Genomic DNA, 26,793 nt, shown 5'->3' on the forward strand with positions numbered 1-26,793 from the left:
TGGCTCAACAACACATAAGAAAAAGAGCAAGATTTTAAACGTGCTGCGTCATCAGTGACGACACAGCTAACAGCCAATCGGATTGCAGGAGCGAAGATGGCGGCCTCCGACACTAGCTCCAGGTACAGAGCAAACTTTAACACATGTCATTGTTGCTTTAGATATTTTATGAAAATAACACTCAAGTCACACTTTGTTACAACAATTTATTTCATTGAACGTGGCTCTAAGTCACACGAATGTCGCGCGAACTATTCTATACGCAGTTAGCGCCATGCGAACGTAGCTTAGCATGCGTTAGCTTTGTCCTGTTTAAACAGACGCGATGGCGCGGCGCATGTCAGTCAAGGCATAACGGATCTATGAGCGAATTCTAGTTTGCCCTTATATTTGCTCCAGCATGATCACTATACAGATTTCGTCTTAAATCCCCATTTAAAAGACATTTAACTGCCATTGTGTAATGTACCAGAGCATACGCCTTTGCTAGATAGATAGATAAACTTTATTGAGAGGATGTTAATAACACCAATCGTCAATATCCATTTTCACCTAATCCCCATTTCAATGTATTTGATATTCGCAACTGTTGTATTTATTGTATATAATTTATCGTGTGCTTTCGTCATCGAAAAGGGTCACTTCGTGTTCTTTTTAATCATTATTTTAATTTAATGTTATCCTTTTGTCGAAGAAACGGATATTAAAAACATTTATTCAGATTCGGATTCAAGTTTCTTTTTCTTTCTCAAAGCGTTTTCTCAAAATAAAAAAATTATGTTAAGTCTAAAAAAAAATACATTAGTTTAAGAAAGTGATGTAGATCCCACACTCTTGACGGATCAATGAAATATGTTTTTTTGTAATAATAGTCATTCGTCAGTAATTAAGTTTTTGGGATCTCACCCTATTAAGACCTTTTTATTTGCGCAGGTTTATTCCTAATTTTCTAGGACTCCTGTTCTTGTTTTATGTTGTCTTAGCCTTTTAGAGTTTTAAAATATACTGTATATGTATTTTTAACTGTATTTTGGGTTTAATTGTTCAAACGCTTTTTGACCCTGGTCTAGAAAGGCACTTTTCAAATAACTATTACTTACCTAATCAATGTAATCTGTAATTATCCATAACACTATGCAACTTTTACTTGTGTCCTTCATTTTAACAGATTTTTGTTCTATTTGGTTGCATTTGTCATTCAAGGAGCTCTCGAGAATTGTGGACCATATTACTTGGAAGAACTGCTTTGCGAGAGCCGGTACGTAACCTACCTCTGACTTTAATGTATGTACTACTGCATATTATACACTGAAGAGCCAATCTTTTTAACTTCTCTGCTGTTTTATGACTTATGGTCACGGAGACATAACTTCATTAATGATCTAATGACAATATTTAGTTTCAAAGACAAAAGTACAGCACATGAAGGAAAGAAATTATGCATAAAATAATTAATTTGTTGAACGTGTTCCTTAAAGACACAGCTTGTTTTTTTAATTATATGAGTTTGAATCCAGCAGAATTGAATAAAAAGGCATGAGGTTTATCTATCTATCTATCTATCTTAGAAGCATGGAAACTGGACTATTAAATAGTCTTGTGGGTGTTACACACTTTTATATATTATTATATTATATTATAATATATAATACACTGTATTATTAGGCATGTTATAATTTAGAGGATTCAATTTGTTATCAAACGACTATAATGCTCCTGCTTTTTGCTTTCTTAGGAGAATATACTGTATATGTGTGCACAATTATTAAATAATGAATATTTTCCCATGTCATCGGTTTATTTTCACCTATCAAAGTGTAAAGAATAATCAAACTCAAAATGTACAAATAATTATTCCTGAAATAAAAAACAAATCAATGTAGCCACTCTTCCTCAGTAGCAGTCACAAAGTTCGGAGAGGTCTACTGTTGACCTTTACTGTAAATAAGTACCCAAAGGTTTCAATTGTGTTTAGGTCAGTTGAGAAGGGGTACCATGTCATTATTCTTTATTTGAGGTGTTTACTGGTCAGACTATTCCACTGAATGGATTAATTTGATGCATGTGACAGAGCACCTCCTGCATTAAAACAATCAATAATCATCAGAGAGATGCAGGCCTCTTCCTGTACCACTGTTTAAAGAAAGTGTCTCCTAAAACCGGCAGTTGGTTTTGGAGTTCTTTTGAGTCCCATTTTTAACTGGTAAAGCAAATTTTTAACAATACTGAGTCACTGACATTTGAGTCAAAGTGGAGCCCTGCTCAGCCGAATCTGCCTTAAGATATTTCTTGACCAAGTGTTGACAATTTATGCGTCTTGTGGTTAGGTTTGAGCCTTTCTTACCTGGACAATGAGTTTGAACACTGAGCGTCTTTTACTTTTTGGCACACCAGACGGGTTGCATTGTAATATGACAGCACTGAAGGATAGTCGGTTCCTGTTTGTTATTCTCCAGTTATTTTGCATCTTTTCTTCTCAACATGTTTTGTTATGACCTTGTTGACTATTTCCAACAGAACGTTGGTTCTGTGATCTCCTCCTTATATCTTGGCTATTTCAGTCCTGCATCTCTCTAAAAACTTTTTACAATTTTGGACTTTTTAGAGTCTGTTAAATCTGTTTGAATTATTGTTCTTTTCCTCAGGCATAAAAGCTCAATCACTTTCCTAATATTGTGCACATTGTGTAGCAGCAAGAAGTGTCTGAAGTGCTCAGTCCTTTTCCATGGTGTGTGCATGTATATGTAAACATGTCAACCATTTAGGTTGGTTACTAGCATACTAGAGATGTAAATATTGGTTTTAAAGTTTACCAAAAATGAACAGTACTCTTAAGTCTACATCTTTCAAAAGGGTTAATTTGTTTCACTGAACACCCTCACTGGAAAGATTATGTATTTTACTTTCAGGCTCAGATTGAATCAGAACTTGTCAAACACTGGGACCGACTGCACCAAGGACTCAGCTACTACAAACCTCCAAGGTAAAATAATTTATTATGCACAGCTGCAAAAAAACCTCAGCTTGTTTATATTCATCAGCATGCTCTGTTTTAGTTCTGCTTCTGCTGACAAGGTGAAGGCCAACAAAGATGTCGCACAACCATTAAAGGATTTTGGACTGAGGATCAGTAAACTTTTAGTGAGTATTTAAATGACTGTACATACATGTCAATAACTCATTTGATTTCACTAACAACTGTTTAATAAAAGGGCCTGGATGAGCAGCAAAGTGTACAACTTTTACAGTTCTATCTACAAGAGGACTACAGAGGAACCAGAGATTCCTTAAAGGTCTGGTCCATTTGACCCAAATGTTGATCCTTGAACTCAGTAATTGTTCATTTAAAATGCCAAAAATTATCATGATTGAAGAAATCTGTATCAAATCAGTCTAACAACGTTTTTTTTTTTCCTAGGTTGTTATCAAAGACGAACGACTAAGCCTAGCTCTTCTTTTGAAGGTGAGTGTCACTTTTGGATATTGGTAGTGCTCCAATCAATCGGCCACTGATTATAATGGGCTGCTGATGATCACCGATCATAAAGAAAAACGATCACAAGGGCTCTATCTCTGCAGCCTCTGTCTGCAGAGGCTCTGTGCAGGTGTGCGGTGACCAATCAGAACAAACATGTCTGCTCTTTGGAAGTTTTAGACCGTGTTTGACATCAGTGTTTGATATACAGTTTGCGTCCTGCAACACATGAAACAAAAAATACCTTGAGGAAGCACACAACATTGCTTTAAAGCAACACATTAAATTTGACACTTAAAAAATGCTCCTTTATTTAAAATAATCTACCCACAGTACATATGTCTATTTCTTTTCAGTGTCTTTATGTTTATGACCATATTGATGTTTTTGAAGGCATTTTTGGGTGCAATTCAACAGTATGTATGTATTTTGTTTCCCCCAGTTAAAAAAAAAGTACTACGGTTTTTTTTTAGTTTCTCTTAAAGATGCATGTAAAACACGTTTTGTCTGATTCTTTTCCTCCAGATCATGTAACCATTAGAACTCATCATGACTAAATAAAAAAAAAATGTACAGCCACTCTGTTATTATTGGTGATCAGCTCTGATTGGTTACTGAGTGGTTTCATGACTGGCAGCATCAAACCTGATCAGAGCATCCCTAATGTATATAAAATATTTACATTCAACATATAAATTATTTGTGTAAATTGTGCCGAAATACAGCAAAGCATCTTGTTTATTTACATTGCAGAATGTTATCTATCTAGTTGAAATTTGCTTTATGATAATATTAATGCTTATAACTGTGTATTTACCTTACACCTGCACAGGTCGCTGACTATTACTACGATGAGCGCATGTGTCTGCTCAGATGCGTTCTGCTCCTGCTGACATACTTTCAAGATGAGCGACATCCCTTTAGGGTAGGAATCATCATGTTAACACATTTAGATTTTGTTTACACCTAACAACATTGGATTTGTCTTAAGGGCGAGTATTCAAACTGTGTGAATAAGCTGGAGAAGGATCTGATCAGCAGCTACCAGTTGCAGTTTGAGAAGCTCTTTAAAGCCGAAGAACCAACATGGGAAACGCATGGAAACCTCATGGTCTGATTATTATTTCTAATATTCAATCTTCAGACTGTTTTCTGGTGAATCCAGTAAATAAAATCTTCCTCTCTAGACGGAGCGTCAAGTGTCCCGGTGGTTTCTGCAGTGTCTGCGGGAACAGTCGCTGCTGTTAGAGATCATCTTCCTCTATCATGCCTACTTTGAGATGACTCCAGCTGATCTGCTCAACTTTACCAAGATGTTTAAGGAGCAGGGTTTTGGTTCGCGACAGACCAACAGGCACCTCGTAGACAAAAGCATGGATGCGCTTGTTGACCGTATTGGGTGAGAGCTGCCTGGCTAAGTGTAAAAATGAAACTCTGATGTTATTTGTTTACGTCACAGCTCTGTGCTAGGACACGCCATTCAAAACCTTTCGTCATATCTTAGCCTTATTGCTAATCTGCTTTCTTACATGTCTCTTGTGTGCCTTTTGTCTTAAACCTCCAGATACTTGAGTTCTCTTATCCTGGTTGAAGGAATGGATATCGACTTTTTGCAAAAATGTGCCTTGGAGGAATGTACTGATCAGCATCAGTTCTCCGGTGTTCCTGAAATTGTCAAGGTGTTTATCCTCTTTTTTTTCTGGGAAATGGCATTTTCTAAAGATCCACATCGACTGCTGTGAGAGGATGTAAGACCATAAGCCTGTGAACAGAAGACCTTTTTGCTTTAGCATAAATATACATTAGAAAAGAATTTCATTTAATAAAATGTCTTATCATGTATACATATTGAAATTGTTTTGTGCTGCAGGATATGGACCAGGTGCTTTTGACATTTGGAGACATTCCTCATCACGGGCCAGTGCTTCTTGCCTGGGTCCTGCTGAGACACACACTCAGACCAGATGAGTCGAACCCTGTGGTCCGGAGGATTGGTAATACCGCCTTACAGCTGGGGGTCTTTAAATACCTCTCAACAATGTTGAAAGGTCTTGGAGCTTCTGGTAACAACGTAAGCGGGTTCAACAAACCAGATGTCTGCAAGCTCATTTTTCTGAAACTTTGTTCTGCTCCTCAGTGTACGCCAAGCACCGCAAAGATGTGCATCTATGGTCTTTTATCATTTGTCATCACTTCTTTTGAGGCAGAAAGTCTTCAGGTATGTGGCAAAAGTTTCCGGAGTTCAGCAGAATTCCAGCTTTCCTTGAATATGACAATTTTTATGGTTTGACAGACGGCTGATGCCAACACACAGGGCTCCCATCTGGTGGATGTTGCTTGTGAGGTTCTGTCTGCTCCAAATCTGGCTGAAATTTTTTGGGAAATGGTAAGAAACTGATAAAATGTTTCTAGTGTAAGGCGTGGGGATGAAGAATTCCAATGAGCTCACAGACTAAATATTTATAAACCAAAAAGATGATTCATTCTGATCATCTGAAATAATTCAGCACTGCTGATTCTTATATCATAATGCTATCTTAATGTCATAGTCTGCAGGGCTGACGCATTAAGTGTTTTTTCTAAGTTATGAACTTTAAGCTGTTTGGAGGTGGGACGGTTGGACAATTGATGAGGTCCACGGATTTAGTAAATTAAAATGGGAAGAGGAAAAGTATAAACAGTTAGGGTCAAGTCCTCCACATTAACTTACCTCTGTTATTTGACCTTATACTTGTTAAATTCCATTGATCACTGGTGGCGTTTGGGAAGAGAATACATTGAATATTTGAATAAAATATTGCCTTATAGAAATGGAAAAGTGGTGATTAATTGAATATGTGGATGAGTAACTTGTGAACGAGGTACAGTGAATTTGTGATAGAATCTGAAAAATGTTTTCCAGAAGCCAAACATGGGGTTGGGTATAATCCTGGACAGTGCCGTCGGCATGTTCCCTCATAAGATCAGACCACTGCTGCAGCTTCTTACTGCCCTTCTATCCAACAAATCAACTGTAAAAAAGGTGAGCAGAAAAGACAAAATTACTCTGTAATAAACTTAACCTGAAACTTTCTCATATTTGATTTGTAGGTGTACAACTTTTTGGACAAGATGTCTTTCTACACACAAGCATACAAGCAGAAGCCCAGTGACATTATCTTTAAGGATGATGAGACGTTGTGGAAGAGACAGGCACCAAAACTTCTCTATCCCCTGGGTAAGATTAGATTAAAACGCATTTCTTAACCTCTCAAAGACATGGTCAAAGTTGTGTCATAGGCTTGTGTATGTTTTCAGGCTCAGGTCAGACCAACCTTTGGATGCCTCAAGGTGTTCTGGGTCAGGTAATGGTTGCAGGCGACCAGGGCTACGTTGTACGCTGGGACTACTCCTACAGTGCCTGGACTCTTTTCACCTGTGAGGTGGAGATGCTTTTGCATGTGGTTTCAACTGCAGGTACCGTCTTTCCTTTCATGTAATAACAAACTGAAAATTAAATCTGTTTGTGTCTGTTCATGTACTAGACGTCATCGCTCAATGTGTGCGTGTGAAGCCAGTCCTGGATCTGGTTCACAAGATCATCAGCACAGACTGGACTGTGTCAGATTGTTTGTTGCCTCTCACCTCACGCATCTACATGCTGCTGCAAAGGTACTTAAGAAAATAGTTTTCACTTTATTCGTATTTGTTAACAACATTTTTAATCAGGTTAACGTCGGTGATTAACCCTCCAGTGGACGTGATCGCCTCCTGTGTTAACTGCCTCTCTGTGCTTGCTGCGAGGATGCCAGGAAAGGTCGGGGCTCTTTTAAAATAATCTCACCTGCCTCCCAAAAAAATGTTTTGCCCACACGTACAAATGTAAAATTTACATTTATATAACAAGAAACAATTTAGGCGGACAAAAACAAAAAAGGCCACCCCACATCTACCCAGCTAAGCCACAGACACCACATTCAGAGCAACTTCTAGGGGCCACACATTGCGTTTGGAGTACATTGATGTCGCCCTTTTGCGATCACTGTGAACTTGCAAAACAATATTCTTCAGCAAAAAATAATTTATTGTATTCATTTTTAGTTAAGCTTAAGTTATAACTTGTTAATATTTTTTGTTTTAGAACTTGATTCCTCTTCTCTTTGTACTATTTCTTGTCTCACAACAAATGGAAAGAGCATCTTGAAATAAAGAATAGTAATTTCTTGTATATCCATTTCCAAACAGTTTTCACACAAATATTTCACTTATTGTTTTTAGTTTCAAGTTTGACAAAAAAACTCTTTTCCTGTAAGGTGTGGTCCAGTCTGCATCACACTGGCTTCCTTCCGTTCTCCTCCAACCCTCTCACCAACATGGCTCAGTGTGTCAGGTAGATGAGTAATTATTGCATTGTTTTAATTATTAATTTATGTTAAACAAATCAATGTTTTCTAGTGCTGATGGAATGAAAGCTGGTAACTATGGAAATCTGCTAGTCCAGAATGAGCAGCCCAGAGGGGAGTATAGTGTCACGATCGCCTTTCTCCGACTCATCACAACTCTGGTCAAGGTAGCAGGAAACACACAGCCATTTTTCGGACAAGGATTCACTTTGACTGGTGATTTCAGGGTCAACTCGGCAGCACTCAGAACAAAGGGTTGGTCCCGTGTGTGCTGCTGGTGCTGAAGGAAATGCTGCCCACCTACCACAAGTGGCGTTATAACACTTATGGCGTCAGAGAGAGAATAGGTACTTCATAGTCTTGTCTGCAACCATCTTTAAGAATTGCTAAATAAAGCTTTTTTCTAACAGGTTGTTTAATACTGGAGCTCATTCATGCCATCCTCAATCTAAGTCCAGAGGGAGAAGATCAGAGCAGGTGATCAACCATGCGCATTAAACTGAATTTATTTTTTGATTCTGGCACGCCTTTCTTTTATGTCAACTTTATGTTGATCCAACTGATTATTCAATTATCTAATAATGACTGCAATTGTCACACATACTCTCTGTGTGCAGCACCCCCACCCTACAGTCTCTATGCATCTACAGCCTTACGAACACTGAGGCTGGGCAGGCTGTTGTCAATATCATGGGCGTCGGTGATGACACCATCGATGTGGTTCTGGCTGCACAACCAAGCAGGTGAATAGATAAATTGCCGCCCTCAAACATGTTTTCTGTTTTGGAGTGCAGCTGACAGTTCTAGAAGGTGTGAAATTAGATTTGTAGGAACTCGGGTATTAAATAATCTTCACTCTTGTACAGCTCTGGCTCCGAGAGTCCGGGTCAGATCCTGATCCAGACAGTCAAACTCTCCTTTTCTGTCACCAATAACGTCATCCGCCTCAAGCCACCATCTGACGCCGTCTCCCCGCTGGAGCAAGCCCTGACTCAGCACGGTGGCCATGGCAACAACCTCATTGTCGTCCTTGCCAAATACATTTACCACAAACATGACCCTGCACTGCCACGGCTCGCCATACAGCTTCTCAAAAGGCTGGCTACGGTGAGGATGAGTAATTACATTGTTCAATGCAATAATTACACTTGTCTTTTTTTGTGAGTGTTGACTTGAGCTTTATCGTCAGGTGGCTCCCATGTCTGTGTACGCCTGCCTCGGCAGTGACGCCGCCGCCATCCGGGATGCCTTTTTAATCCGACTGCAGAGCAAGACTGAAGACATGAGGATTAAAGTCATGATCCTTGAGTTTCTAACTGTCGCTGTTGAAACACAGCCAGGACTAATCGAGCTCTTCCTCAATTTGGAAGTCAAAAATGGGAATGAAGGGTCAAAGGTGAGGATAAGGAGATATTAAAAACAAAAACAAAAGTTTAACTTCTATAAGTGATACATTAACGTGACAAACAGGAATTCATTTTGGGCGAGTGGAGCTGCCTGCATGTGGTTCTGGACCTCATCGACTCCAAGCAACGGGGAAAGTATTGGTGCCCGCCACTGCTCCACCGTGCCGCGCTGGCCTTCCTTCTGGCGCTGTGGCAGGACCGCAGGGAAAGTGCCATCTCTGTGCTCCGCACCAAGTAAGCATTATCTCTATAGCTAGTAGATAATCAGCAAACCGTCTTTTAAAAATCTGTTTTATGTTGGTTATCTGTTTCGAGTTTTGAGTTTTATTTTGTCACCATTTGTTTTTCTGTGAGCTTCATCTGTCATAGGATTTTAATTTCACCATAGCCATTTTCCTATGTGTTTAACATGCCACACTTGACACGTGTGTATTTTGGGGATTGGAAACCTTTACCATTCAAAGAGCCTTTTGGACCTGTTTCCTACAGGAAAGAAAACACTGGGAGCCGAAAAAGCCTTTTGACTTAAAGAATTTAATATAATTCCATTTAATGTTCCCATTCAATATACTGTTTGCCTTTATGCTATATGTAAATAAACTATAAATAAAACGTTAGTTGGTGATCGTTCAAAATTCCAACTTCACTCATTTTCTACTCACTCTAATGTTGACTACGGGTTAATTATTTTCAGAGTAATCTGTTCTTTTTAGAGTTGTAGACAAAAATGTATGTTCATTTTAATGAAGCGACTGGAGCTCAGTTGACTTCGTTTTCAACTTGGTCTTAAAGAATCCAAATACCTCCATACTGCTCGTCTGTAACGTCTCTCTTGTATTGAAGCCTCAACATGAGAAGAATTGATCAGAAAAATAAGTCTATATTTTAGGCTTGCTTTGAGTGGATATTAGGCCATCAGCCTTAATCTCTCATGTTTAGGCTTCAATACAATTGTATTTTATATTTACTGCAGTTGTAGGTAATGGTTATTTGTAAAGCGAAAACAATACACAGTTAAAATATATACTTTAAAAGATCAAGACACATAAGACAAACTCAGGAATCCCAGAAAATCAAGGAAGAGCCTGAACAAATAAAAATGTCTTAAGATGTTTCTTAAAGGAGTCAGTAGACTCCATCAAGCACAGAGAGAGAGGAAGATCGATCCAAAGCTTAGGAGCAACAGCCTGGAAGGATTTCTCTCCTCTGGTCTTGAACCGTGTGTGAGGAACCATCAGTAGATTCTGACCACAGACCTAAGAGCCCGAGCTGGGGTGTAAAGCTGGATCAGATCACTGATGTAGCCTGACAATGAATATCTCTGAAAGTGAGAAAAGTTAAAATTTATCCTGAAAGAAACTGGCAGCCAGTGAAGAGTTTTAAGTTATGGTTGTTTTTCTCTTTTCTTATGTAAAGCACTATGTGACTCTGAAGGGTTGTATACATTAATATAATCATCATACATCATAATAATTGTCATTATATTATTATTGCTATCATTTCAACAATGCAGAATAAAAAATAAAAGGAGATTAAAAACAAAATGTTTGATTTGATATCAAACTTATAATTTATAATAATGTACACAATTGTAACTGACTTATATTGATATTTTTTTTTAGGTCTGCACCAATTTGAAATTACATTTTTGAACAAATTAAGTCAAATACTATAACATTCGTTATTGTGCGTGTTACTGTTCCTTTAAGACTGAGACAGGTGAGGGAGCAAGGAGTCAAGAGTTCTGCGCTGATGATCGTGAAAGATTAATGTTGTTCTTATGCTTGGCGAAGTTGCGTATTACAGTGACAGTTTTTGTGAAGGAAAGTTTGCTCATTTTTCATGCATAATTGGAAAAACACAATGAAACATTTAAATAAAATTCCCTCTACAATGGAGAAAATCACAGCCTAGCGGTCACAATTTGAAGGCTACACTCAACTCTACTGACTGATCTATTTCCCCTAAATATGCTGATGGCTTTATGTTTTTGCTTCCAAACACAGAGACCGGTTTTGGGAAAATTTGACGACTCCGCTTTTCGCCACACTCACGCCACCTTCAGACACCACAGAGGTATTGACCCAAAGTCTTGAGGTCTTGCCAAAAAAAAACATTCTTTAAAAAACCTTCTTACCCTCAGCCTTGTGTCCTGGAGACTTGTGCCTTCCTCATGAAGATCATCGGCTTGGAGATCTACTACGTGGTCTGGTGAGTATTCGCACATCTGGTCCCTGGTCAGTGGGTTGTTCTCTTTCCTGAAGATGAAGCCATCTACACCTATTGTTCAAGTATTGTTAATTGTATTGACTGTTGGTTTTTAATGAACTGCCCTGGTAAACAACACAGAGTCAATGTTAAATCAGAATTGTAACACTAAAACTTGTTTGGGCACAGCGGTTCTTTGGAGCAGTCTCTCAAAGAAGGACTTCAGAAGTTCTCCAATGCACGACGGTACGAATACTGGTCCCAGTATGTGAAGTCTGTGGTCTGTCACGTGGCCGAGATGCAGGAGGAGGGAGTGTGTTACTTCGCCGAGGCCCAGATGTTGATCTCTGCCTGGCGCATGCTGCTGATCCTTTCCACTACTCACGTGAGCACCTGCTCGTTGACTGACGGATGTCTGTAGACAAAACCTGATGGTTGTTTGTTCTAGGCTGAGGTCATGCACCTGACCGAGGACTCCACCAAGCTGAAGCTCTTCATGGACGTGCTGAACGGGGCCAAAGCCGCTGTGAGTTTGAATGTTTATTCATGTGTCACATTCTTTTGTTTATGCTTCTTTTCTTGAGCAGCTGACGACGACCTCTTCTGTGTCGTGTCTTCGTCTTGGATCCATGATGGCCACATTGCTGGTCATCCTCCTTAAACAGTGGAGAAGGTACCTGCCGACAGGGGGAAGATCTCCCTCTAAACTAGATTTGTAAAGTTGAACTGTTTTCCAGCGTGGTCGCCACCGCTCCTGACATCCTGCCCCCACTATCTCTGATCCTGGAGAGTGTACTCCAGGCGGACCAACAGATGATGGAGAAGACCAAAGCCAAGATCCTGTCTGCGCTTATATCAGTGCTGCAGATCCAGGGACTCAACGGTGACTCTGACCCCTTTGATTTCTTTTCCTATTTTCTCGGCTGAACAATGCCTCTGTGTGCGGCAGGAGGAGAGACTTCCCAGCTGCCTCAGCTGCTGCTGTCTGTGTGTGAGACTGTGAAACATGAGTCCCTGTTGCTGATCGACAACACGCGTCACACACAAAAAACAGGGGATGAGACGGAGGAGGAAGACAGCATGGAGACAGACTCTACACATGGGCCGCAGAAAGACCAGAGAGATGGGGTGAGCGCAGAACCATCATAGTTATCAAATTGTTCAATTTGTTTTAGTTTAGTTGGTCACCCAAAAACATTTTGGGTTGCGTTCTAATTCTCTACCCCTTAAAAATGAGTGTGAAGGCTAGGGATAGAAACACCAAGTCATCATAACTATGTCATCAATCATTGCTGCTGACTAATGAATGACATATATCAAAATATTTATTAAAACAAGCATAATAGTGTAACTAGTTAAAAATAGTAAACACAATTTTAGTGGAATATTTACAGTATACAATGATCGCAAAAGGCTGCCTCAGGGATTGTCTTGCTTTTTCCACTTCTTACATTACTGGCATTAAAGCCTTTTCTGATAAATAAGTCATATTGGCTGCAAAACACCACTGTAAACAAGAATGTGTTCAAATGTTTAAAAGAAATGTGCAAACAACCTTTTTGAAAAACTAGTCAATAAGGTGTTAAAGAACCTTTCTGTCTTTGATGCCATTTCCTCATGATGCTATTGCTCTTTTTTGGATTCCTCCTTGGGGAAAGCCAAAACTTGTTTGTTTTTTTGCTAGTTTAGAAGTTGCAGCGCTGAGTCGTAGGGACTATGAACTGTTGTTTTCTTGCCCAGTGCAGGTACCCTGGGCTCAACAATGTCCTAGATGACAGGGGTACATGCTTCAGACATGTATATGTAGACACTGGAACCTGGTCCTTTTATTCATCTGTGCTGCCATCATTATGTTAGAAGTGTTGTTGGTATGTTATCAACTCACTGCTCCTTATTTCTGCGTGTCCGTTCGTGTTTCGTCGCATTTTTCAAAATTGCAATTCTATCACAAATTAAATTAATCGTTAAGCCTAAAAATACTCACATTTATGCCCTGCGTTGCTCACTTGATTCACCATGGTTGCAAATGTGCAATGTTTCTTGGTCAATCCTCAGACCTCCCACGTTTTAAAGGGCTATTTGGCCCTCCATCTTACCCCTTCATACAATAAAGAATTGGGACACTGTTCCGTCTCACTGCTACCCTCGACAGTTCTAAGATCTAGGGGTGGAATCTTAGTCTAGTTGTTGACGAGGTAACTTTCTCTCATCTTTTAGTGTCTTTTGAGTTATCGCAACACAATAAACCAACACTTCCTGTGTGATTAAAAACAACAGGAACTTTTGTGGTGGCATTAGAACTGCGGCGCCTATAGACTTTTAATAATGTCTTTATCTGCTTTTTTGTAAGACCGCCTTGTTTTCTGTCATCAATTTCTTCAATAAATCTTAAATGGATGTTCCGCCTGGGCCTTCATGCATCCGTCCATTTATCATCTATTCTCTGTCCGTCATCCTTCCAACTGAAGGAATGTCACCTATATCTTGCATATATGCTGTGTTGCTCACAACACGCATGGATTGAGTAGTAAAATCCTGGTTTGTTCACCTGTGAGCAGGTGTGTGTTCTCGCGCTGCATCTGGCCAAAGAGCTGCGCTGCACAGACGAAGACGGGGAACACTGGGTGTCGGTGATGAGGAAGGTCCCAGTCCTCCCATCTGTTCTGGGTGCAGTGGAGCTCAGTCTGAGGTCCAAACAGAACCTCCATTTCACAGAGGCCGCGCTGCACCTGCTGCTCACTCTGGCACGGACACCTCAGGTAGTTAAAAGTCATGAAGTTATTTTTTTATTTTTTTATTATTTCAACTAGTTAACATGATAAATTGTTCTCCTCCTGCAGGGGGCAGTAGCTGTTGCTGGGGCTGGAGTCATCCAGACCATCTGTCTTCCTTTACTGAGCGTGTATGAAGGATCCTCCAACGGCAGCTCTCAGGTCAGTGGAGGGAATTTCATGAGTGCTTGGTGTGGATTTCTCCACAAAGGTCTGATCTGGTTTCATTTCCTGCAGAGCTTCTCCCGTAAGTCTCAGGACTTGGCGTGCTGGCCTGGAGTCTACCGACTGTGCATGTCACTGATGGAGAGTTTGCTGAAGACCCTGAGATACAATTTCATCAATGAGGCTCTGGACTTTGTTGGCGTCCACCAGGAACGAATTCTGCAGGTGAAGAAACTTTAGTCTCTGTTCTTTATCTTGGAGAATACACGAACAAACGCACTTCTTTTGCTTGTGGGTGGAAATTGGAATACCCAGAGGGAAACATTGTGATTCGTGTCAGTTGTAGTTTCCTCTGACAGACTGTATGTAGACCTTGACCCCTTCATCAATGTAATCAGCTGACCTTCCCACCTCCATCAGTGTCTCAACTCGGTGCGCACGGTCCAGAGTCTGGCGTGTCTGGAGGAGGCGGACCACACGGTGGGCTTCCTGCTGCAGCTGTCCAGCTTCTGTAGGGAGTGGCAGTTCCACCTGCCGAAGCTGCTACGGGATGTGCAGGTGAACTTGTGTTACCTGTGTCAGACGTGCACTTACCTGCTGCACAGCAAGAAGATGCTGCACCACTACCTACAGGTGAGACACGCACGCACGCACGCACGCACACACTCTCTCTCCAGCTGTCTCATCGTATGTGTGTCGTTGTTCAAGGCCAAGAACGGCGAGACTCTGCCCCCCGGACCCTCTCGACCTCAGCGCGCCCTTCAGGCGGCCTCTAAAGAGCCGGCATCGATCGACAGAGAGGAGGTGGAGCAGAAGGCTCTGCTGGCTGTCCAGTGTAGTCTGCTGAAGATTCTCAGCAAGACTCTAGCCAGTCTGCAGCACTTTACCCCGGACTGTTGCCAGATCCTATTGGACCAGGTGAGACTACAGCGCTGCGTGGACGACACATGGACGCTGACCCTCCTGTGTTTCAGTGCATGGACCTGGCCGAGTACAGAACCCTGTTTGTGCTGAGTTTCACCACGCCAGCCTTCGACCCCGACATGGCGCCGTCATTCGGTACACTTCTGGCGACCATCAATGTGGCACTGAGCATGCTGGGAGAGGCAAGTCCTGGACATGCCTGCAGGGGTCCCACATGCGTCTCACTGTCTGTATTCCTCAGATGGAGAAGAAAGAGCCAGCGTCCCTGAGCATCGTCGCCCTCGCCTCCTCAGATGAAGTCCAGGCACTCAAGTGAGTCCGACACACAAGATCCCTTATTTGCCAACATAATGTCCTAATACCCCAGAGATCTTTCTATTATTGGTGTCACAATTACCATTGTGTCCCTCCCAGCGGACATTCACACTTTTAAATCATCTTTTTAGGCTTATTTACTGTATCACATAATCTATTGGTATGGTGTCTTGAAAGGCGCCTTATAAATATTAGTATTTTGATTTGTGTTGATTAAATAATTGTATTTAAAAAGTAAATTGTGGGAGTTTTGAAGAGGAAAATGTTTTAGCATGGCACCCATTTCCCTGGCTTGTTTTGTTGACAACCTAGCGCTTGTCTAACTAAATCTAGTGGTGTAGAAGTGGAACTTCTACTGAAAGATTGTTTCCCATTGATAATCCACTCAATTAAGTCTTGTTATGCTCATCTTTTCTCCACTGACCCTCAGGTCATTGCTGATGTTCACCATGGAAAACTGCTTCTATGTGCTGGTCTCACAGGCGGTCCGCTGCCTCAAAGACTCCACCATCGTCCCCCGAGATAAGCAGAGACTCAAGCAGGAGCTCAGCTCTGAACTAGTGAGTCTCAGTTTTTCTTCTGCTTTGGTGTCTATTCCACCACTTTTTTCTTCACCTGTGACCACGTTTCTCCTCTGCAGAGCACTCTGCTGTCCTCCCTTTCACGTCATTTCCGGAAGGGGTCACCGTCATCCCCGGCCGGCGGGGTCCTGCCCAAGCCTTCCACGCCAGGTTCAAAGGGTAGCTACGAAGGGCAGGAGCTGATAATCCAGCTGGTCCAGGCTTTTGTCAGACTAGTGCAGAGATGAATGTCCTCATCCTGGTTCCTCAGGCCTAGTTTTATAGGTCGCAGTTGCCTTTTGTAAACTTTTGTTTTGATATGAATTTGTACTGAAGCATGTACATTGAATAAAGGAGACCGTCTCAGACATCACTGCTTCTTATTTCACAATAGAAGTTCCAACTTGTTAATAAAATATTTTCACATCCTTAAAAACATTTACGAACTCAAAAGTACCAAATTAAAAATGTGTTGATTCTGCAGGCTGATCTCAGGATAACTCTTGGTGTGTGATGAACTCTACTGGCCGCTCACTGGTACTTCCTGCCAAAGAGAAACCAGAAACTTAAAGTCTTCCTGCGTGAAGCAGAACAACATGCAGGGGAGGAGCAAGTGTTTGTTTCAAATGAGTGAGCATGCAGAGTTTAAACAAGGTTTCAGCTAAAACAAGCAACACCAGACTGATTACAATCCTGTTTAAAAAAACCTGCTCCCACTGCAGCACTTGAGAACCAGAATTGCCCCTGCTCTACATGTTCAGCTGCCAAACATCTACCGTTAGTCAAACCTTTTCTAATAAAGGTCATGCAAGTGTGAAGCAACCCATGACAGAACATCATGCAGCAGCATGTTCATGCATGGAGCTCACTGACCTCGCTCTGAAGGGTCATTTGGGCCAACTTCGATCCTAGTCTAGCACGGTTCAAGACGAGTGACCGACTGAAGTCTTGGCGGACCAGCTGCTACCGTGACTCACCTCCAGGTTCCCACGGGCCTTCTTGAGAACTCCATGCGTGAGGGACACTGCAGGAGAGAAGTTGGTGAGACCGTGTGTGTGTGTGTGTGAGAGACGAAGAGACGCACGCTGGTCCATGATCACTTGCTCCATCCCCTCCTTCAGCTGGTTGGTGGTTCGCAGACGTTTGACGACTCCACTCAGCATCTTCTCCTGCTGCAGTAATCGACTCTTCAGCCTGGAGATCTCCATCAGCTGCTGGTCCTGCTGGAATAACCAGTCAGTGTGTGTCTGTGAGTGTGTGGTTATGTGTGTGTGTGTACATGTACCCGCTGGTTGTTGCTGCTAGAGTCTCCTGCAGGGCGAGCAGCAGGTAACTCGACTCTCCACACAAGTTTGAGGAGTCGAGAAGCTTCTCCAAGAACCTGCTGCATGGAGTTGAGGCTGGTGGAGACACCAGTCAGCTGTTCCTGGTCCAACCCCTGAGGAGAGAAGACAAGTGAGCATCTGTGTCCCGCACACATGAGCAATGTGACATACCTGCACTTGTGTGTCCATGCTGCGCGATAGCTTGCGTCCCTCTGAGATCTTCTTTCGGAGAGCTTGGAAGTCTTCGATCAGCGCGAGCACGTGCCGGCCATCGCGGTCGGCCCACATCCTGTGACCCGGCACCAGGCGGTCGGGGGCGTCACCGAGGCCTTCTCCTGAACCGCTGCTGAGGCTGGAGTCCGCGTCTAATGGAGCAGGTCTGTGTTAGCACGACTGAGACACCAGTGGTTTTGATTCAACGTCCACATATGTCTTCTAGAAAATACTGTACACGTTACCATGGGAACAGGAGCCTATGTCAGCATTGTGGTGGTTGACCTCTCGTCCTTCATCTGCAACACACACACAGTGAGTCTGGGCTCATGGCTGCGGTCACGTGACCTCACCTGGCAGCAGGTAGTTGATATTGATGCAGCGTCTCGACAGCTGCTCCTCCAGCTTCTGTCTCAGAGCCGTGTTGGTCTGGATGCTTCTCTCCAGCTGCAGGCGCAGTCGGCGGATCTCCGACAGCAGCTCGCTGAGGTCCAGCTGGCCGGAGGACGGAGCGGAGCCGGACTCTGGTGAGGACGGAGAGACCGCGTTAAGGATCCAACCGTTGGTCAGGTCACCAGGTGCAACTCGGCTCTACCTCCGTGCCTCTGAGCATCGCCCTTCATCTGCTCCAGCACCTGCACCTCCACCCGCAGAGACTGCAGGAGGCGCTGTGAGTCGGTCAGCTGCTGCTGCTGCAGCTTCAACTCCACCTGCAGCCTGGAGGCCAGATGAACAGTCATGTGATTCCCAAAGTCTCAAACAGATGGACCAGCAGACATTTAACAAAAGCACTTCATAAGTGTCAGTGTCTGTGCAGGACCAAACACACACTGTTGATACATGTGTATCTGTTCATGTGTGTGTATGTTTGTGTACCTGCTGAGCTCCTCGGCGCTGCAGTGCAGTGAGTCCTTCAGTTGTGTGTTCTCGCTGAGACTGACATGAAGCTTCTGCTGCAGCAGCTTCTTCTCCTGCCTCAGAACCTCACATTTAGTCCGGCTCTGGTCCAGTTTAGAGGTTCTGTGTGTCAGCTTGTCGATCTCCAGCTGTTTGTCTGAGAACGCACAAAAGTGAACGTGTGAGCCGTCGACTGCTTTTTCGAGCGTGTGTGCAGGTCTGACCTCTGGACAACTGCTGCATCTGCTCCTTCAAAGAATGGTTCTGGTCCCAGAGCAGCCGCATATCACTGCTCAGCTTGTCCTTGCTGCCGTGGATGAAGATGTTGGGTGCTGAAAGTGTCAACACAACGTTCTCAAGTTCTGTGTTGGTGTGAGTACAGTATGTTTGTGTGCGAGTCTGTAAGAGTTTATGTAGGTTTGTAAGTAAGTAAGTAATATTTATTTATATAGCGCTTTTCGAGACCAGGGTCACAAAGCGCTTAGACAATCAAAACAAAACTCAAAAAAGTACATACTTTAAAGATCAAGATAATACTGAGAACAACACATGAGTTCGAGAAATTCAAGGAAAAGCCTGAACAAATAGAAACGTCTTAAGATGTTTCTTAAAGGAGTCAGTAGACTCCATCAAGCGCAAAGAGAGAGGAAGATCGTTCCAAAGCTTAGGAGCAACAGCCTGAAAAGATTTCTCTCCTCTGGTCCTGAGCCGTGTGCGTGGAACCATAAGTAGATTCTGATCCGCAGACCTCAGAGCCCGAGCTGGGGTGTAAGGCTGGATCAGATCAGTGATGTAAGGAGGAGCCTGACGATGAATAGCTCTGAAAGTAAGAACCAGAATTTTAAAGTTGATCCTGAAAGAAACTGGAAGCCAGTGAAGAGTTTTAAGGATCGGAGAAATGTGAGTTCTTCTACTTGAGCGGGTCAGAATTCTCGCTGCAGAGTTCTGAATCAACTGCAGACGAGACAGCTCCTTCTTGTTAAGACATGAAAACAAACTGTTACAATAGTCCAGACGAGAAGAAACAAACGCATGGATTACAAGCTCCAGATCATGTTCCGACAACATTTTCCTAAGTTTAGAGATTTTTCTCAGTTGAAGGAAACAGTTTCTGGTCAGTTTTCTGCAGTGTTGAACAAGAGACATGTCTTTATCAAATACAACACCCAGGTTTCTCAGGCTCAGTTTGACAGACTGACCTAGTCACCCAAGTACTGACTCAACCCTGGAATCTTATCAGGAGCAATCACCAGAGTTTCAGTTTTGTCCACATTTAGCTGTAAAGTGTTTTCACTCAGCCATTGTTTGATTTCTAGCAAACAATTGACTAAGCTGTTCAGCCTTTGGGGCTCAGTTGGATCAAAAGAGCAGTAGAGCTGGATGTCATCAGCAAACATGTGATAAGAAACATCTGGAAATCTCTGAATGATTTTACCGAGGGGAATCAAGTACAGCAAAAACAATAAAGGACCCAGAGCAGAAACTTGAGGGACTCCAAACAACAGATCTGCCGATTCAGACCTCATTTGATTGGCAGATACACTAAAACTGCGCCCAGAAAGGTAAGATGAGAACCATTCTAACACAGACCCAGACAGTCCCACTTCAACCCTCAGTCTTCTCAGCAGGATCTGGTGATCAACTGTGTCAAAGGCTGAGGACAGATCCAAGAGCACCAGAACAGTGAATTTACCCGAGTCAGCCGACATCATGATGTCACTGGACACTTTCAATAAAGCTGTCTCCGTAGAGTGATGTTTACGGAAGCCAGACTGAAACTTCTCATGGATGTCGCTCTGATCCAGGAACAAAGACAGCTGCTCAGACACCACCTTCTCCAAGATCTTGGACAAGAAAGGGAGCTTAGAAATAGGCCTGAAATTACTGAGGTCAGTTGGGTCTAAGCCTGGTTTTTTGAGCAGAGGCTCCACAATGGCATGTTTAAATGCATTGGGAAAAACCCCTGTGGAAAGGGAGAGGTTCACCATATTGGTAACCCAGGGGCCAATTACATCAAATACTTGATAAAAGCCTACAAGGAAGGACGTCATCTGAGCAAGAGGATGGTTTCATCTTGTTCACTAGTGCTGAAATATCACCCAAAGATACAGCAGTGAAGGAGGACCAAGAGGAGGAGATGGGCTCAGAGACAGTAGAGGTTCCAAACAAAGGGGGAGAGATTTTCTCTTTGATCAATTTAATTTTGTCAATGAAAAATCTCAACAATGCATTGCTGTCAGCTTCACAGAAGACAGGCGTAATTTGAGGAGCAGGAGACACAAGAGAATTAATCGTGTCAAACAAAACTTTGGGGTTTTTCCTATTTGCTGCTACCAGTTTTCTGATGTAATCAGATCTAGCAGTTTCTACCATCTCATTGTAAGAAGTCAACAGATCCCTGAGGTGAAGTCTGTGCACCTCAAGTTTAGTAGACTTCCAGAGACGCTCAGTCTTTCAACAAAGTCTCTTCAGACTCAGGAGATCTTCATTTGTCCAAGGGCACCGTTTTTTCTGAATTTTCATGTTCGATTTAACAGGTGCCACTTGATCCAGTATTTCAACACAATGACCAGTGAAACAGTGAATCAAACTGTCCACGTCTGTGCAGTCATCAAAGGAAAGAGCGTCCAACATAGCAGAAAAACTGTCTGCAGTATCGGCTGAGATGACACGCCTCTGAGACCTAACTTTCAAAGGCTTAGGTTCAGGGATGAAGTCCAGGTTAAACAAGACAAGAGAATGATCACTCAGATGGACATCATGTACAGATACATTAGAAATGGCCAGGCCAAGAGTAAAAACTAAGTCTAAAATGTGGCCTTTTTGATAAGTGGGTTCAGAAACATCTTGCTCAAAATTAAAGGCTTCAGTTAAAGTTAAAAGTTCTTTAGCAGAACAAGATGTGACGTCATCAACATGAAGATTAAAGTCTCCAAGAATAAGAACAGATTCCATTTGAATAATGGAAGATAAGAAGTCACTAAAGTCTTTCAAGAACACCGCCGCAGGACCAGGTGGGCGGTAGATTGACACACAATAGAAAGGACTTGTAGAACCAACCAAGATCATCTGAGATTCAAAAGAAGTGAATTCCTGTGTCTGAATCACTTTGCAAGAACAACTCTCCCTAAAAACAGTAGCAAGACCTCCCCCACAACCAGAGAGGCGAGGCTTCCCCAGAACAGCGCTCCCTACTGGACAGAGTTCGTTCAGATGAATAAACTCTTTCTCTCTCTGCCAAGTCTCAGAAAGACATAATAAATCCAAATTAACTCTTGTGAAAAGATCATTAAGAATAAAGGATTTATTAGTAATGGAGCGAACATTAAGAAGTCCCACATTCAGCACCGATGACGTCACTGACGACGCCGCGTCACTGACAGGCGCGCAGAGCGGGATCTTTTGAAGCGAACAGCGGTCACGTGGGTACCAGCTGTCACTGAAGTTCAACTCGGTAGTAAAAGCCGAATTAAAGAGAGGAAATGAAAAATTCTTGCCACCTTTCGTTGAGGTCTGGACAGACGGCAGCGCTGATGTGTCATCATTCTCTTCAGCGAGAGGAATGTCGATCAAACATCGATGACGTTCGAAGACGTCAGAGTTGTTCCGAGCAATCGCGACTGCGCGTCTCATCCTGACCTGTACTCCAGCCCGACTCGATCGCTTGTGGAAATTGCCCGGTACCCGAGAGATCAAACGATATTCCACAGAGTCCGAGTCGAGAAGCGGAGCCGGAAACACGTTCACCGGACGTTGGTAACTGTCACGAGTGAAGTCCTCCATCGACTCTCTGATGTTGAAAAGAGCATCACGATCATAGATCATAGATGCTTGATACATATCTTAAGTGATATGAGCATAAAATCCGGACAAGTAGTCGTTAAAACGACTGTTTTTGGCAATTATTGCAGGAGCTTACGTTCAAGCAGCCGATCAAAGGCTCACCGGAAGCGGAAGTGTCTATGTGCATAACTTATGATTGTGTTTACATGTGTGTATCCTTATGTTTTAATGTGTGTGTAAACATGAGAAAAAACTGGTCGATTGTGTGCGACTTCAGGTGTGTCATTTAGTACCGGAGTCCCTGTCGAGTTGGGCCAGCCTTTTCTCCAGCTGTTCCCTCAGACGGTCATTGGTGCTGATGCTCTCCTCCAGACGCTGACGCAGGGCTCGGATCTCCTGCAGGTGCTCGGCCAGCAGATCTGAAACACCAACACCTCCATCTCAATGGATGCATCATGCTTCCATATATGGTCGTGTCACTTCCTACACCATTTAGAATCTCCTCAAACATCTGGCAACAGCCAATCCGTTTTTTCACACTGGCACGGCCATATTGTGTGTGTGTGTGTGTGTGTGTGCGTGCGTGCGTGCGATAGGAGTCAAAAGTCTTCAGTAGACAGGAAGTCACATGACAAACCTGCACTGACGGACTGCGGAGGTGCGTTAGTGTGTGAGCACACAATCCTGGCGTCATCAGGTGCCTGGGTCTGTTCCTGGCTCTGCTCCTGACAGCAGGAGCCACTCTGGGCCATGATGGAGCGGTGCAGGTCCAGCTCCCGGCGCAGGGAGGCGTTGAGCTCCTCTTTGTTCCTGAGCTGCTCCTGCAGTCGCTCCTTCTCCCCCTGCAGCCGCTCCCCTCCTCCCTCCTGCTGCACCCGGGCGTCGCTGTGTCCTGAGAGTTGTGAGAGGAAGTCAGCTGACATCACAGGGTTTGACGATTGGTCAGGTTTAGCTCTGTGTGACGACCAGCAGAACCTGGTGATGCTGCTCAATAATGCATAAGTGAAACTCGACACCGGCCAGTTTCGTTTGTGCAACAAGTGCTGCAGCTCGTGAGACGACCTCCATTTTTGTTCCTGCTAACCTCAAGAATCTGATCACGTTAGTCCACCAAAGTAACATACTATAGCCTTTGCTGGTCGTCAGTACAGGATGAAAAAAATGACAGTATTCACACGCATGCACACTAGCTTCTATCACGCCATCAGATCACATGACTGTATTCACCAGGTTCATTCATTTGCAAAACAAGACTCTGTAACAATAATGACTCAGGGACTCGTTTCTCGTATCTTCAAATTGCTTAAAATCTGTTACGTTCACTGGTTGTCAGTGTTGTTACTGGTATATGTGTGGGGTCTCGGTAGATCAACAAGCTGTGGTTGTGTTTAATAATAAAGACATGATACTAACAAAACCAACATTTGACCAAAAAAATTGGAGCTTTATGACGTGCGGAGAGTTCCGTCTAGAATAGTGTTGCTGAACACATCTCTATTCTTTAATGTATTTATAGTTAATATGAATTAGACACAAGAAGTTGCTATATATATACATTGAAATTCAATACACCTTATTTGTAGAACAAATAGGTCCTGTGTGCATGTCGGTGTTGGTGTCATTGAAAGCTGATGTCTTGATATTAAGCATTACAACAAGATTCTCTTTTCACTTCTTACATGTAAATCTGCCTCCACAGGAGTCAGAGCCATGAACCATGCACGTCATCAAGTATTTCAAATGTTAATATAAATAGATTTTCAGCAATTTACCATTTTCAGGAAATGACAATATCAATATAAATCAATAAATGTGTGACAACATCAAACGTTTTCTTTGACAAGTTTTGACATGGACAGTTGGGTCTGTAAATTACAAACCAAAAGAATGTTTCCAGCACATCCAGACATTCAATGCTCCAGGCGATGTCAACACAAGCACTTACGAAGAACTTGATGTCTGGTCGGGCTGCTGCGACAGGTAGACGAGGTGCCGTCCGAGTATTGGTCAGAGCCTTGGTGGCTGCTGGGACTTTGACCTCTGACCTGGCCCCGCAGGCTCTGGATGAGTTGGTTCTTCTCCTGCAGCTCGACGGCCAGCCTGGCAGGAGGAAAAGGTGGATTAATGGTAAACAACATGGGTGTGACACACAACTCCAGCACAAAAACAAACCACACAGCTCTGGAGGGAGAGAGTTCACAGCAACTGTCACACTGGACAAACCCACTCACAGGTCCAACTGCTCTTTTGCACATTCGGACAGGGCCTGATTCTGCTGGATCAAGAAGGCCATGTCCTGCTGCATCATCTCTCTGTCACCCCCAAGTTCCACACGCAGGTTATCTATCTCTTGCTGGATCCTGACTGTGCTGTCGCTGCAGCTTTGGGGCGAACAACCATGATTTATCAGCTGCTCTGCAACACTGAACGTTGGTGATAAAGTTTAATGTCTGACTCTGATGAGGCAGGAACAAAATCTTGTATATTTATTTGACAAACATCTTTATAACGTCTTCTGAACCACTCGTGTGCTCAAACGAGTGCTAATAAAGTTCTTGTTGCTGCAGCCATTGAGTGAATTTACTAAATGTTTCCTCTGCCAAAAACACAGTGACCCACTTAATAACAATGTGACCTCTGTGATTGGTCGGACAGAAAGAGAAAAATTGTGTCAGCAGCAGGAGGCAACAAATGAGAGACTGGGGTCAGAAGGCTGTGTGTGTGTGTGTGTGTGTGTGTGAGAGTGAGTGAGTGAGTGAGTGAGTGAGTGAGTGAGTGAGTGAGTGAGTGAGTGAGTGAGTGAGTGAGTGAGTGAGTGAGTGAGTGAGTGAGTGAGTGAGTGAGTGAGTGAGTGAGTGAGTGAGTGAGTGAGTGAGTGAGTGAGTGAGTGAGTGAGTGAGTGAGTGAGTGAGTGAGTGAGTGAGTGAGTGAGTGAGTGAGTGAGTGAGTGAGTGAGTGAGTGAGTGAGTGAGTGAGTGAGTGAGTGAGTGAGTGAGTGAGTGAGTGAGTGAGTGAGTGAGTGAGTGAGTGAGTGAGTGAGTGAGTGAGTGAGTGAGTGAGTGAGTGAGTGAGTGAGTGAGTGAGTGAGTGAGTGAGTGAGTGAGTGAGTGAGTGAGTGAGTGAGTGAGTGAGTGAGTGAGTGAGTGAGTGAGTGAGTGAGTGAGTGAGTGAGTGAGTGAGTGAGTGAGTGAGTGAGTGAGTGAGTGAGTGAGTGAGTGAGTGAGTGAGTGAGTGAGTGAGTGAGTGAGTGAGTGAGTGAGTGAGTGAGTGAGTGAGTGAGTGAGTGAGTGAGTGAGTGAGTGAGTGAGTGAGTGAGTGAGTGAGTGAGTGAGTGAGTGAGTGAGTGAGTGAGTGAGTGAGTGAGTGAGTGAGTGAGTGAGTGAGTGAGTGAGTGAGTGAGTGAGTGAGTGAGTGAGTGAGTGAGTGAGTGAGTGAGTGAGTGAGTGAGTGAGTGAGTGAGTGAGTGAGTGAGTGAGTGAGTGAGTGAGTGAGTGAGTGAGTGAGTGAGTGAGTGAGTGAGTGAGTGAGTGAGTGAGTGAGTGAGTGAGTGAGTGAGTGAGTGAGTGAGTGAGTGAGTGAGTGAGTGAGTGAGTGAGTGAGTGAGTGAGTGAGTGAGTGAGTGAGTGAGTGAGTGAGTGAGTGAGTGAGTGAGTGAGTGAGTGAGTGAGTGAGTGAGTGAGTGAGTGAGTGAGTGAGTGAGTGAGTGAGTGAGTGAGTGAGTGAGTGAGTGAGTGAGTGAGTGAGTGAGTGAGTGAGTGAGTGAGTGAGTGAGTGAGTGAGTGAGTGAGTGAGTGAGTGAGTGAGTGAGTGAGTGAGTGAGTGAGTGAGTGAGTGAGTGAGTGAGTGAGTGAGTGAGTGAGTGAGTGAGTGAGTGAGTGAGTGAGTGAGTGAGTGAGTGAGTGAGTGAGTGAGTGAGTGAGTGAGTGAGTGAGTGAGTGAGTGAGTGAGTGAGTGAGTGAGTGAGTGAGTGAGTGAGTGAGTGAGTGAGTGAGTGAGTGAGTGAGTGAGTGAGTGAGTGAGTGAGTGAGTGAGTGAGTGAGTGAGTGAGTGAGTGAGTGAGTGAGTGAGTGAGTGAGTGAGTGAGTGAGTGAGTGAGTGAGTGAGTGAGTGAGTGAGTGAGTGAGTGAGTGAGTGAGTGAGTGAGTGAGTGAGTGAGTGAGTGAGTGAGTGAGTGAGTGAGTGAGTGAGTGAGTGAGTGAGTGAGTGAGTGAGTGAGTGAGTGAGTGAGTGAGTGAGTGAGTGAGTGAGTGAGTGAGTGAGTGAGTGAGTGAGTGAGTGAGTGAGTGAGTGAGTGAGTGAGTGAGTGAGTGAGTGAGTGAGTGAGTGAGTGAGTGAGTGAGTGAGTGAGTGAGTGAGTGAGTGAGTGAGT

General features: G+C 43.4%; 2 protein-coding genes across 10 annotated transcripts in view; one reads left to right on the forward strand and one right to left on the reverse strand.

The window, feature by feature from the left end:
- The first annotated feature begins 53 nt into the window (after nt 1–53).
- nup188 (nucleoporin 188) lies at nt 54–16,576 on the forward strand. The gene is made up of 42 exons (XM_087792207.1): nt 54–122; nt 1,204–1,258; nt 2,910–2,983; nt 3,057–3,141; nt 3,213–3,293; nt 3,419–3,463; nt 4,308–4,400; nt 4,467–4,586; nt 4,663–4,874; nt 5,040–5,154; nt 5,346–5,546; nt 5,613–5,693; nt 5,769–5,861; nt 6,378–6,497; nt 6,566–6,692; nt 6,773–6,931; nt 7,000–7,126; nt 7,184–7,271; nt 7,768–7,844; nt 7,910–8,024; nt 8,084–8,204; nt 8,268–8,334; nt 8,475–8,600; nt 8,724–8,964; nt 9,047–9,253; nt 9,328–9,497; nt 11,270–11,339; nt 11,407–11,474; nt 11,661–11,856; nt 11,920–11,997; nt 12,059–12,144; nt 12,209–12,354; nt 12,421–12,599; nt 14,030–14,230; nt 14,312–14,404; nt 14,480–14,632; nt 14,828–15,040; nt 15,116–15,325; nt 15,382–15,513; nt 15,573–15,643; nt 16,077–16,206; nt 16,287–16,576. The coding sequence occupies exons 1-42, from the start codon at nt 97–99 to the stop codon at nt 16,452–16,454; spliced, it is 5,220 nt and encodes a 1,739-aa protein (XP_087648333.1). The 5' UTR covers nt 54–96; the 3' UTR covers nt 16,455–16,576.
- Nucleotides 16,570–26,793, reverse strand: part of cdk5rap2 (CDK5 regulatory subunit associated protein 2) — a 39,169-nt gene continuing 28,945 nt past the window's right edge. For 7 of the 9 annotated variants that reach the window (XM_087792205.1, XM_087792204.1, XM_087792206.1 and 4 more), the window contains 13 exons: nt 24,370–24,524; nt 23,062–23,316; nt 22,718–22,843; nt 18,866–18,973; nt 18,621–18,798; nt 18,340–18,461; nt 18,098–18,268; nt 17,990–18,043; nt 17,703–17,896; nt 17,492–17,644; nt 17,291–17,429; nt 17,080–17,230; nt 16,570–16,750 (listed from right to left, as the gene is read on the reverse strand). In XM_087792205.1, the coding sequence (XP_087648331.1) occupies nt 17,130–17,230; nt 17,291–17,429; nt 17,492–17,644; nt 17,703–17,896; nt 17,990–18,043; nt 18,098–18,268; nt 18,340–18,461; nt 18,621–18,798; nt 18,866–18,973; nt 22,718–22,843; nt 23,062–23,316; nt 24,370–24,524 (1,756 nt within the window). In that variant the 3' untranslated portion in view covers nt 16,570–16,750; nt 17,080–17,129. The remainder of the gene's footprint in view (nt 16,751–17,079; nt 17,231–17,290; nt 17,430–17,491; nt 17,645–17,702; nt 17,897–17,989; nt 18,044–18,097; nt 18,269–18,339; nt 18,462–18,620; nt 18,799–18,865; nt 18,974–22,717; nt 22,844–23,061; nt 23,317–24,369; nt 24,525–26,793) is intronic. The other 2 variants (XM_087792198.1, XM_087792200.1) reach the window with 2 other exon arrangements.

Source organism: Callionymus lyra, chromosome 5 (assembly GCF_982586985.1).
Source record: "Callionymus lyra chromosome 5, fCalLyr1.hap1.1, whole genome shotgun sequence".
Taxonomy (NCBI): Eukaryota; Metazoa; Chordata; class Actinopteri; order Syngnathiformes; family Callionymidae; genus Callionymus; species Callionymus lyra.

Excerpts from the sequence above, each read along its gene's own strand:
- nup188 (XM_087792207.1), top strand. The coding sequence starts at position 97 with ATGGCGGCCTCCGACACTAGCTCCAG. Across the intron at positions 2,984-3,056 it reads AGCTACTACAAACCTCCAAG|TTCTGCTTCTGCTGACAAGG; the intron begins GTAAAATAATTT and ends GCTCTGTTTTAG. Across the intron at positions 5,694-5,768 it reads TTGAGGCAGAAAGTCTTCAG|ACGGCTGATGCCAACACACA; the intron begins GTATGTGGCAAA and ends ATGGTTTGACAG.